The following is a 12,734-nucleotide window of genomic DNA, read 5'->3' as shown; positions in this document are numbered from 1 at the left end:
GCAACTTGACTTGGTACAGCCATGCTTTGTACATTTTATAACTCAGTTAATCTTCCAAACATGAAACAGTACAAAATATACCAAAAGTACACATGGTATGTTTTGTTAGATTAATTAGTGATCCATGGAACTCCAACAAGTAGTGATTAAGGTGATGTGCTGTTTGTCCACAGGAAAGACTAGTCTTAAAGTTGCTAAAAATACGTATGTCTGGTATGTCAAATTAAATTATCAAATTAAATTTATTAAATAAATCAAGGATAACTTGTCATCCTTTTTCAATGGCCATGTTTCTCTTTAGGCTGTAATACAGTCACAGTGCACTTTATGTGGAATAAGTTGCTGGAATTGGTAATTCAGAACTTGTATTCAGGTTGGAAAGTTCTGTGTGATAGAGGTCTAGAAGGTCTTCAGACCAGAAGCTTGTAAATATATGATTTATCTTTTAAGAATACCTTCAAAGCTGCTAAATGTGCCCATTTCCCTGTTTCCCAGGAGTTCCTGAGGGACATCTTCAATCTGCTGTTCCTGCTGCCCAGCCTGAAGGACAGGCAGCAGCCCAAGTGCAAATCCCACTCCTCCAGGGCTGCTGCCTATGACCTGCTGGTGGAAATGGTGAAGGGCTCCGTGGAGAACTACAGGCTGCTCCACAACTGGGTCATGGCCCAGCACATGCAGTGTAAGGACCTTCAGTCACTCCAGCTGGGCTGGGTCGTGTGGCCACTGCTCCTGGAACTGCACTTCACGTCCCCTGTCACTCAGGGCAGTGGCACAGAGCAGGTCTTGGCATCTTTTGCTCACCTAGACAAGCAGTGGATTTAATCCTGTGTATAATTATCAGTTCTGTTCTTAACTGTGGGTTATTTAAGGTATGTGACCCTGTTGTATGACACCAACACAAGGACAGCACTGTTAGAGCAGATCATACATGTTTCTTCAACTTGTGCTGGATTTTAGTTTCTGTTTTCCCTTTCTAACCTGAAGAAACATGGTATATTTATACCTAAAATTATATAAACAACACTGAGGTAAATGTTTTAGCTCTGAGCAGCACTGTCATGTTTTCAGAGTCTCTGATATCATTGCCTTTACCCAGCACACAGAACTAATACAATTTTGTTCTGCCTCTTGGTTTCCACGCTTCCTGTGTCTTTGGAACAACAATTCATGTATAACATGGAAATGACCAAAATCTGAAGTTATTTAGTATTTTATCTTTGATTTTCAAATTCTTTTTGAAGAAAGTTTTTAGCTTGCCAGGTTTCCTTTCACATGCCTAGGTTAAATTCTTGTAACCTGAGGATTTGTAATGGATCTGTGGAATTGATTTAGTGCCTTACAATATGGGAAGCAAAAGGTAAATTTGATCTTAATAATGTTTTATGTTCTGTTCTCAAATGCCTGGGACCTTCCAAAGTGTCACAGGACACTTAGTGAGCAGCACTAATCACTTACATATGGTTTGTCTAGTCTGGTTCCCATCTTCTTGACTGGTAGATGAGGAAATATTATGAAGAATATATTTAATGAAAATACTGGATATTTCTGTTTGCTGTGGGCACATTATCTGAGGTTGTTGTATCTTTCCAGTGCAGTCATTCATTTTTTACAATTAGTATTTTCCTCCAAATCCCACTAATTCCTCAGTGGTGAAGTTTTCTTTAACATTTACCACAGTTGTTCCCTTCTTCCTAATCTCTTCTCTAGATTGTTTGCTTCTTCCTGAGTTCCCCAGAACCATCTGCTCTGTGCTCCTGCTCCATATCCAGAATATCTCATTGCAGGGATGTTAATTTTATTACAACTGGCAGAGAGCTCTTCTCTCTTTGTGATGAGGAACCAACACAGCACTTGTGATACCTCATTTCTTTAAAGGCTCATTGCTGTGATCCAAAGAGTCTTAAAACTGGGTTTTTCCATTTTACTTATCTCTGTAATCCTAGTCTCTAAAAATCTTAGTCTTAGACCTGTCTCTCCATTCTCCTTAGGAGAAACATTAGAGAAAATATTATAAATTTCCATCCTGTCTTCGGTTTAACATATTTTATTAACTGGGAGTTCATGCAGGCTCTGATATTACTGAGGATTGGATTTAGTCCCCTCAGTTGTTCATAAAATTTCTTGCAGTGTTTTGGAGTTTCACTTTCTTTAAAGACTAATAAAACCGTTCAGGTCAAAGGAGGGAAACAAGAAGCAGCTGCTTTGCTTCCCGGGAAACTTAAGATCCTGTGTGGTGTGTTATGGTTGGAGCAAAAGCATCATCACAAGGTAGAATATAGAGAAAAATCACAGTCATTCGAAGAGGAAAGAATCAGCTTTACTTTGCTTAAAATAGAACATGAATATTGCAAGTTTGGTTTCAAGTTTCCCCGTCTCTTCCTGAGAAGAGGCTGGTTTCTATAACAACAGTGAGGAATAAAGAAGATAGACAGAAATGAGCCTCAAATTTACCTTTCTAGTTAAGATCCATATGGAAGGAGGAAAACTTCTGTTATGCAAATGAAGGCAGTCACTTTAAAAAATGCCAGGGTGGAGAAAACAGGATCTTCCTGAGAAATTCCATGTCAAATTTCTGGATACTTTTTGCTGGATTGAAGGAGGTGGAAGATGCTCCCAGCTGTTCTCATGGAGTACAAAGGACTCAAGTGATTTCTCTGCACTTCCAGCTTGATGAGCTCTGAGCAAAGTGATGGAGGCTGAGCCCTCACATCAGAAAGAGTGAATTAGGATGTTGTAATTTAGGGATTGCAGTTCAGGGAGGGAATCTTGTGTTATTCTACCTTGCTAATGACCTTCTTCAGGAGGTTAAACACGGAGGGGAGCTTTGTTCCAACTGGCCAACCAGCCCGTGGAAGCAGGTAACCTGAGGTCACACTGCTGAGATTTGTTGAAACAGGAGAATTTAAAACTCTTTCCTTCCCTCCTTGAAGCTTCAGGGCTAATGGTTGCTTTGATGCCAATGCCAAAATGAAGAGCACAACTATTATTTGTTGTGCAACAGCACATCTTGTGGGTCTGGTCTCTGCAGGAGTGAGGATCTGCTCAGAGGATACCGAAGAGTTTCCTGAATTTCTCTCTGGTGGTATGAATTGAGAAGAATCCTTAAGGAGCCTTTAATCTGTGACAGAATAATTAAGGATTTAAAATTTCAATCTTGAACCCACACAGCTTTTATGGATTGTACCATAAATCCAGTCTGCTTTTTTGGAAATTCTTTTTTCCCTATCTGAACGTGCACTTCACTAGAGGTCCTGAATTATTTGTGGGACACACTGTTTATGGAGAATGGTATCTTTGGGGATGAATAGCAAAGCTCTAGAGCATTGCAAGCTTTTGTGTCCAACTTGTGGCATACTAAGGAAGATAAACTCCAGTGAATTCCTTTGGACACTGGGTTGGTTCTTCTCATTTAGTGATTGTGTCATGAGTTGCCTCTGCAGCTCAAACAATTAATTCCCCCCTCCATTCTCCTGTGTGGGATGCTGGAAGGAGAAGCCTGACAGTGTCTGGGAGCAGCACTAATCACTTACAAATGGTTTGTCTAGTCTGGTTCCCATCTTCTTGACTGGCAGATGAGAACATTCCCATTTTCTGGTTTCTTGGCTTATTAACAGAGTCTGTCAGACCTGCCGAGCTTGTCTGGTGCCTTCCTGTGTAAGGAATGCATTGCTGTGCCTGGTAGGAAATACAGAGGAATAGAACACTTACAGGAAAAGCAAATGTCCTTTTCAATCTGATTCACTTCTTGATGTGCTTTGGAAAACACTGCAGATCCTTCCAGCAGAAAGTGATTTTCCTGAAGTTCCTATAGTTCATTTTCCTAAAGATCAGGCACGGTCTGGCTCGTGCCTGTAAATGTACAGTGCAGAACCAGACATTTTTATTAGTGTGAATGTAAAGCTTTAATAAAATTGCATTTATATTTGTGTAAATTGCACTTGGAATTGATTTTGTTTTCCTGCTTGTGTTGTTCCAGCTTCCCATGCCCCCTACAAATGGGATTATTGGCCACACGATGACGTTCGTGCCGAGTGTCGGTTTGTGGGTTTAACTAATCTTGGAGCAACGTGTTACTTGGCCTCCACCATCCAGCAGCTCTACATGATTCCAGAGGCCAGACAAGCAATTTTCACTGCAAAGGTACCTGTGGGGCTCCTGTGTTCCTTGGGTGGATGGATGGTGTCTAAAGTGAAGAGGTTTTCTCTTGAATATGGTTGTAATGTGATATTTTCTTAAGGTAGCATTGAAATAAAACATGTTCCCAAACTCATTTTTCTGTTGCTCTCATCTGGATCCATTCCAGTTTAGGTTTGTGTGAATTGGCTGTTGTTTCTCAACTCCCAATTTGTCATTTTCTTAGAACAAATGTCATTCTTCTTACATGTTTATAAATTCCTAGAATATGTATCTTGTGCCACCAGAAGTACAGCAGGTCCTGTAAATTAGTATACATTGGTTAACTTCTAGAAATACAGTATTATTACTTTGTTATTTCTTGTAAAGAGAAAGCTTCATTTTGGTCTCTCACATATATAATGTGAGAAATATTAGGTTTAATTAGGTTTTCATTTTAGACTTAAAAATAAGTCTAAAAAATATAAGTTTAAAATAGTAGACTCCGTGTTCTTGTACACAGTCATTTTTCTTAATTGGCCATAATAAAGTGGTTGGGTTTTTTATTTGGTTGTTACATCTTTTTAATGTCTGGGTTTGGAAAGTTATAAGCAAAAAGATAAAGTCTTCTTTTATTCATTTCTTTCAGTATTCAGAAGATATGAAACACAAGACCACTCTCCTAGAACTCCAGAAAATGTTTACATACTTAATGGTAGGTATGAAAGAGGGTATTTGAAAGATTATTCTGTTGAAATGAAGCATTAAAAAGCAGTTAAATTTGGGATTCCAGAATCAAACATAATAAAGGCAGTTCACAGGTGTTCACTGCTGGAAAAATAGTGAAACAAGTCTGAAATAATGAAAAAAAGACAACTGAGGAGAGCTGAATGTCTTGACAGTGGCTTTTGTGTAAGAAATTCATAACCACTTTGAAGACAAGTTAGGGGAAAGGAATTTTGACATGCAATGCCTGCCATGAATCATAGAAAAAATTAAATCCAGGTATTTACCTAAGCAGAAAATAATATAGGAACATAAATCATCCAGAGATTTACTATTCTTTACATCTTGAAGAAAGACTATTCCAAACCAGGCAGTATTTGCAGGAAGTACTGCCTTGCTACACATCCTTAAAAGTCTGTATGTATTGTTTGCCACAAAGTTCCTTGTGCTGTAAATTGTTGTGCATTCCCAGTGTGCAAGGCAGTGGAAAAGGGATTCTAAAGAATTGCTTTATACTGCAAATTCTTTTCTCTGGCTAAACACATCCAGTTGGGAACTAGCTGGTAACATAGAGGAGTCTGAATGAGGATTGAACTCTTGGTAAGATTTAAGTCAGCAGTGTCCAGAAATACATAAATACAAGCTGATATTCCTCATATTTGGTGTCTGAAGAGATCTGCAGCAACTGGAGGTGTCACATCTTCACCCAAGGAGTTTTATTTTAATGATTCATTTTTATATTTATTAAGTGTTATTTAACACTTTTCTCCCAATGATATTTTAATAATATAATAATAATCATCAGTCAGTTAAAAATTGGTTTGCATTTCATGGGAGCATTTAACACTTAACTGTGTTAATAAGCATGTGGAGATATTATGTATAAAATATGTTCTTTCCTAAACAGATATATCTGTGTAACTTCAAATAAAAAGGATTTGTGTTGATTTGGTTTTGCTTGATATCTTTTACCTCAAGGAAAGTGAATGTAAGGCATACAACCCAAGACCTTTCTGTAAAACCTATACCATGGATAAGCAGCCCCTGAACACTGGGGAGCAGAAGGATATGACTGAATTCTTCACTGACCTGATCACAAAAATAGAAGAAATGTCTCCAGAACTGGTGAGTTATTAAGAGGGAGCAAAAGGGAGCTTGAAAACTTACAGATTTGCTCAAAATTCCTTGACAGAATTTATTAATTCATTCACAGAAAAATACAGTGAAAAGTTTGTTTGGAGGTGTTATCACAAACAATGTTGTTTCTTTGGTAAGTGTTCCTTCTCTGACCTTAGCTTTTAAAGACTATTTTTTCCTAACTTGTCCAAACAGTTATTTCATTGCTTTTCTCTTCCACTGCTGTGATTTAGGACTGTGAGCATGTCAGTCAGACAGCTGAAGAGTTCTACACTGTAAGGTGCCAGGTGGCAGATATGAAGAATATTTATGTGAGTAATGCCAGGCTGAGATGTGTCCATAGATCACAACCATAAATTATAAATGTCAAGCCTAAACACTACCCCACACACTGTTGAATATCTTGATGCTTTCTGTGTCTGCTCTCCAATTTTGACTTGTTTCTAGGTTGATATCATGAGGTAATTTGGTTTCAATGCAACGTGCTCTCAGCTGGGCCCATTTGGCTTTGACTAAAGATTGTGTTACAGTCAGTAATCAGTACTCATTTCTGTGTTTTAAACTACTTATTTCTGTGTTTTAAAATGTGACCATTTTTATGTGAGAACTATAAATGTCAAAAGATTCAACATATAGCAGCACAGTTGCTTATTAAGTAAATTTAAAGCTTACACCAGCATAATTCTACATTTTCAAACTTTTTAAATAACCATTAATCCCCACGCTTGGAATTTGAATTTAAAGGGCTTGAACTCTTTGAGACAGCTTGGAATACTGAGTACCATTTGTCTGAATTGGTTCCTTAATTTTGTGTGTGGGTTAGGAAGTGGTTTTCCTGTCAGACTCTTCTCTTAGTTCAGGGTTGTGCTCTACATTGCAAACCTTTTGGTGCCTTTGACCAAATGGAAATGTAATTAAACTTACTTTGAGATTGAAAGGGAGGGGCTTGGAAAGCAGGCCAGAGATATAAAGATCCAAAATGAATGTAAACTCCTTTTTTTTTTTAATTATATTTAGGAATCTCTTGATGAAGTAACTATTAAGGATACTTTGGAAGGTGACAACATGTACACTTGTTCTCACTGTGGCAAGAAAGTGAGGGCTGAAAAAAGGTATGATTAAAAATAAATAAACATTCCTAAGGGATCTTCTTAGTGAATTACTGAAATTACTGTTGGAATAAGAGTAATCCTTAAGGAGAAACAGGGCTGCTCTTTCATCTTCTGCTGTGTAGTCCTACACAGTAGATCCTGTGATCCCTGTGCAAATCAGAACAGAACCAGGAGATCAAATTCCAAAAGAAAGAATCTAAGGTATCTTAGCAAAAGATTACACGTAGGCAGGAAAATGTTCATGACCTTTTTTAATTAAAAAAAAAAAAGTAGAAATTACTACCTTTTTGAAATATTAGTTCTTCTGTTTTTAAAATATTAAGTTCTTTCAGAGGTTGTTCAGTACTTGGGTTGCTCATTATGCAGGATAATTGCTTGGGTTTTATACATCACCTCAAGTTGCTTAATTAAAATTAGCTTTAAAAATGTTTCTCTGCTGATAAAGAGAAAGTAAATTAAAATTTTATGTTGTCTGAGTAAACTAATAAATTTCAAGTTAAAAAACTCATAGGTTTTTGTTAAATTACATGGGTAAAAGAGTAAGTTGAAAATCATTATTGTAAAGCTTATGATATTTAATACAAGAGATGTTCTGCTTTGAAACTTTTATTTTAGAAGACAGTACCTCCCTGCAGTGAGGGGATTTCATTGTTAAATTCATTCATGGCTCATTTTAGAAAATTGCTGTTCATGCCACATGAGTAAATTTGACATCTCTTCCAAAGTACAGTGAGATCCTAAATTGAATTTTTCAATGAGCTAAATTTGACCTTTCTGCTGCCAGGTAGTCTGCCCTGCTCCAGGGCATTGTGAGAGCTGAATTTTGTATTTATGTGACACATTTTTATTTATTTATTTAGCAGCAGATCTCCAATATTATAGTTGAAATAAATGTTTAAAATCTCTGTGAAAATCCAATTCGCCCCGCTAAGCTTTTGTAAATCCTGATTATTTCTGATCCTTCAGGGCATGTTTTAAGAAACTACCTCGTATCTTAAGCTTCAACACCATGAGATATACATTTAATATGGTGACCATGATGAAGGAGAAAGTCAACACACACTTTTCATTCCCTTTACGTTTGGATATGACTCCTTACACTGAAGATTTCCTCATGGGAAAAAATGACAGGAAGGAAGGTATGGATTCAACAACCTTTGTCTCTTTTCTCTCTGTATCACTTTCTGTGAAACAGAAGCAAACAGTGATTTTCTTTTTAAGGAGATCAAATCAATATTCCCAAAGTCACACGTTGTATTTCATATAAGAAAAATGGCCAATTATTTTTGGTTTCGTTTACTGTTCAATTTGAATTTGTTTTTAAAATACGAGAGAAATTGCAAATAGTTACATGCAGTTTGTTGCTAATATTGAAGTTGGGGTGTTTAGGAAGTAACTACTTAAATATTGTGTTGAATTGTTTCAGGTTTTAAGGAAGATGGTGGATATTTGAAAGAAACTGAAAGTTATGAGTATGATCTGATTGGTGTCACAGTTCACACGGGAACAGCAGATGGGGGGCACTACTACAGCTTTATCAGGGATATAGTCAATCCCCATGCCTACAAAAACAACAAATGGTGAGCTCTGCAAACCAGCATTTTGTGATTTCTCGTTTTAAAACAACTAAAGCTCGTTTGATGGGTGTAAGTGTATTAGTTTATTACCATACAGATTAATTTGCTGGAGGTAGGATAGTTGTGGAGTGCCTTGGACATGGGGGTGGCCTCACATCACAGCCAGGTCCTGCTTCCTGAGGGGCCTAGATTTTAATCCATTCCAGGACAAAGGAACAGGAAGATTTCATAGATTGTCCTTCATAAAATCTGCTTGGATCCAGCTACATTTAGGAATGTAGAATTCAGGAAAGGGAAGAGACGTGGGCATAGAAAGGAGGAGGGTCTTCCAGGGAACACCCTCCACTTATAATTTCTGGATGTGATATTTCCATTGCTCACTGAGGCCCTGGAACAGGAGACAAGATTTCCTCTATTCCTGTTCTCTAGAATAGCAGGAATATTTTACCACTTTCTCTCATCTTATTGGAAAGAAATCACTTTTGGGCTCAGTTTTTCATTTGCTGTGATTGCAACAAGACATTAGGCATTAATGGGAAACTTCAAGGAATCACTTGAAGAGCTCCTGAGGCTTTATTTGCCCTCAGAGATGAGCAGCAGTTGTTTCAAAGCTCCCTGTTTCACAGGTACCTTTTCAATGATGCTGAAGTCAAACCCTTTGATTCTGCCCAGCTTGCTTCAGAGTGTTTTGGTGGAGAAATGACCGTAAGTTATTTTATGTATTATAAAGTTATGACTTGAATTTTTATCATGTTCAACTCTTTAAAATATCTGTTCCAATCTGTTACAATCCAGGTATTTTTATGGAGTTTTAAAGGAAAATATATACTACTGTATAAGTAATAGTATAAGTATTACAGTAGTATAGTATTACTATATTAGTAGTAATTAGTATATTAGTAGTACTACTATAAGTAGTATAAATATTACTAATAGTACATATATTACATAGTACATACAATATACAGTACATATAATAGTACATATAATACGCAGTAGTATAAATACTACTAATGAAGCAAAGTTAGTTAGTGAAGTGTCTCTCCAAAGTGAGGTATTTCTTTACTATATCTGGGTTTTATCATACTATTTATTTAGTTATAAAAAAGTGAGTATGCAGCTAATTTAGGAATCCTTTACTTGGATGACTGCTTTGCTCAGACCATGGATGGAAGGAATAATTACTTCAAGGTTATGTCTGGTGTGGAAAAACAGGGCTTTTGGACCTTTGTCTATGCCCTGTGCCACATCAGATGGAATATTTTTACACAGTATGAATACCAGTAACTGTATAACACTCAAATATTCTCAAGTTATGCTCTAATTGATCATTATTTATAACTCTATATCAGGATAGAAACCACATAATGAATAACACAGTATCTTACTAACACAGTTCTGTGCATAAGAAAACTTCTTGTCTGACAAAGCCAATATGCAGAAATAAATCAAAAAGTTATTTAGTTTGGTAAAAGGTTAAAATACCTTTAGGTGCCTAGGAAGAAGAGGTGTCAGGGAGATGGATGAGACAGGAAATTGCTTGGGATGTAGGTCACGGCATTGCAGAACAGCTTTGGAAAATCAGGATAGGCCACTGGAGAAGGAAAAAAGAAACAAGACTCCTTTGAGAAAGAAAGAAATTGTCAGTAGCCTCTCTGCAAATGTCATGAAATAGTTCACATTTATCACAATTAAAAAGCCCTTATAATTAATGGTTTTACTTTCTTCCTGACAGACAAAAACTTACGATTCAGTTACTGATAAATTTATGGACTTCTCCTTTGAAAAGGTATTTCTCTTCCAAACACTTGTCATGTGCTTGTATTTCTGATCTCCTGATTTATCTCTCAAAGCAAAAATGATAGAGATGTTTTTCTCTCCAAGACACACAGTGCTTACATGCTGTTTTATAAACGGATGGAGCCAGAGGAGGAAAATGGCAGAGACTACAAATTTGATGTTTCATCAGAATTGCTGGAGGTACAAGTTGATTTGTTTTAACACCCAGTTTGAAAATCCCAAACGCATCAGAAAGCTGAATAACCATGGGAAAGCAAAACCAATGTAAATCTCTAAGATGACAGTCTTTTCACTGTCTTCCTTAGGACAATGCCATGGGATAGGAAAGAAATTATCATTTAGGTTTTTTCTCATTTTATCCTAAATATTGGATAAAAAGTATCCCTGCTCCCCCTGGCCAAAAGTATTGCTTTAGCATCTGCCACATTTCAGGTTCTTAACTTAAAAAGACTCTTCATCCCTGGCCAGCAAATCACATGGTGCTTTTTTTATCCTTCTCGGTCTTAAAAATATTAATAGATTTTATCAGAGTTGAACTTTTAAACTGTTTTTATGTGAAAAGCACTATGAACAGATTTGGTCACAAAAATCACTTTGGAGAGAGGAACAGGAACATGAAATCCTGTTCTGGTTAATGAGGGAGAATCAAATCTTACTCTTCAGGAGTTTATTGGAAAGGCACAGAGCTCATCAAGCTTCGGGTTCGACTTCAGCTGTGGTTGAACTGTGATTCTTTTTCAACACCTTGGACCAGCTCTCCAAATTTCAGCCTCAAAGTCTGAATAAAGTTGTAAAAATGAGGTCACAGCAAGAGGAGAAGCTTTGAAGCTCTGCTCTGCAGTCATATGACAGGCAAAACTAATATTCACTGTAGGGTGAATAAAACAACTTTGTGCCAAGCTTTTAAAATAAAAAAAAATGTTTCCAAAACTAAATTTTCACAAGCAAAAATGAAAAGATGATTTTTTTTTTAGCCATGGCAAGGATTTAAATAGCCTTAAAATCATACTTAAGTAGTGAAATAAACTGCTTTCTTGTATCTGATGTTAGCATTTTTTCTTCAGTGGATATGGCATGATAACATGCAGTTTCTTCAAGACAAGAACATTTTTGAGCATACATATTTTGGGTAAGTTTTTCTTTAAAAATGTAATATTAATGCTTCTTTTCTTCTTGCAGATTTTCATTATTTATTTTAATTAACAAATCAAATTACTGACTCTAGGTTTATGTGGCAGTTGTGTAGTAGCATCCCAAGCACACTACCAGATCCAAAAGCGGTTTCTCTGATGACAGCAAAGGTAAGGATTTCCAAACTATATCATCTTATATATTATTAACCTTTCCCTTGTTTGCCTTTTAATTCCTGCATTCTAAATTAATGGTGCAATTTTTTTTTCCAGTTAAGCACTTCCTTTGTACTAGAGACATTTATTCATTCAAAGGAAAAGGTATTTTATTTACTTGTAAATTCTTATCAAGTAGCTGCATGAATAGAGAGTGAAAAGTATTTCTGTACTTTTCATTTTAAAAGTGTGATTATTGAGCTGTCACAAGTAGCATAGACAATGCAAATGAATATTTAAAGAGTCATTAATGTCATTTAACACATTTATAATAAGCACTGCACAATGGAATAAAATGTATGTGTAAAATGTATGTATTTTTCTGTAGATGCAACGCATTACTAATTTATAAAACACTTACTGTTTATAACTCTATTCTTAAGATTTGGTGTTCTGCCTAACCATTTAGAAATGTTTAAAGATGAAGTTGAAATGTATTATTTGAAGTTATAGTTTTCTCTGTATTTCTTTTTGCAGCCCACAATGCTTCAGTGGATTGAACTGTTAACAAAACAGTTTAATAACAGTCAGGCAGCTTGTGAAGTAAGTGACTTAGGAACTCAGCAAAGTACAAACCAACTTTCTATATATTGTTTAACTTTCCTGGAGGTTCGTATCCCTGGAATATTTTGGACTATGAACTACTGTATGTGGTGTATTTGTGCACTATGAGATGAAATTCATCCTCTCTAATTCCTACAGATTTTGGGGAATGACTTAACTTCTGTTTACGGAAACCTTTGTTGAGACCACAGGGCAAAATCATTTTGTCACCGGAATAAAAGAGACAGTGTCACAATGTTTTTATTTGATTGATTTTTGCATAGTGATTTGTGTAATTAAGATATGTTTAAATGAAATCACAGGCAGGCAAAGAATTCCCGTGTTGGTGAAAGAAATTCTGGGATTCTGAAGAAAAGTTT

The 12,734-nt window shown here is 36.3% G+C and overlaps 1 protein-coding gene across 9 annotated transcripts in view; it reads left to right on the top strand.

Moving 5' to 3' along the window:
• The window catches only part of USP34 (ubiquitin specific peptidase 34), a 107,949-nt gene that overhangs the window by 72,811 nt on the left and 22,404 nt on the right, over positions 1–12,734 (top strand). For 6 of the 9 annotated variants that reach the window (XM_032682346.1, XM_032682347.1, XM_032682352.1 and 3 more), the window contains exons 42-57: positions 496–679; positions 3,977–4,140; positions 4,763–4,828; positions 5,818–5,964; positions 6,053–6,109; positions 6,210–6,287; positions 6,994–7,088; positions 8,055–8,227; positions 8,515–8,668; positions 9,292–9,370; positions 10,401–10,454; positions 10,550–10,645; positions 11,530–11,594; positions 11,691–11,766; positions 11,869–11,916; positions 12,289–12,420. In XM_032682346.1, coding sequence (XP_032538237.1) covers positions 496–679; positions 3,977–4,140; positions 4,763–4,828; positions 5,818–5,964; positions 6,053–6,109; positions 6,210–6,287; positions 6,994–7,088; positions 8,055–8,227; positions 8,515–8,668; positions 9,292–9,370; positions 10,401–10,454; positions 10,550–10,645; positions 11,530–11,594; positions 11,691–11,766; positions 11,869–11,916; positions 12,289–12,420 — 1,668 coding nt within the window. The remainder of the gene's footprint in view (positions 1–495; positions 680–3,976; positions 4,141–4,762; positions 4,829–5,817; positions 5,965–6,052; positions 6,110–6,209; positions 6,288–6,993; positions 7,089–8,054; positions 8,228–8,514; positions 8,669–9,291; positions 9,371–10,400; positions 10,455–10,549; positions 10,646–11,529; positions 11,595–11,690; positions 11,767–11,868; positions 11,917–12,288; positions 12,421–12,734) is intronic. The other 3 variants (XM_032682353.1, XM_032682354.1, XM_032682350.1) reach the window with 1 other exon arrangement.

The sequence above is a fragment of the Chiroxiphia lanceolata genome, chromosome 3, assembly GCF_009829145.1.
Source record: "Chiroxiphia lanceolata isolate bChiLan1 chromosome 3, bChiLan1.pri, whole genome shotgun sequence".
Classification (NCBI taxonomy): Eukaryota; Metazoa; Chordata; class Aves; order Passeriformes; family Pipridae; genus Chiroxiphia; species Chiroxiphia lanceolata.
This window is presented reverse-complemented; position numbering and strand designations above follow the sequence as displayed.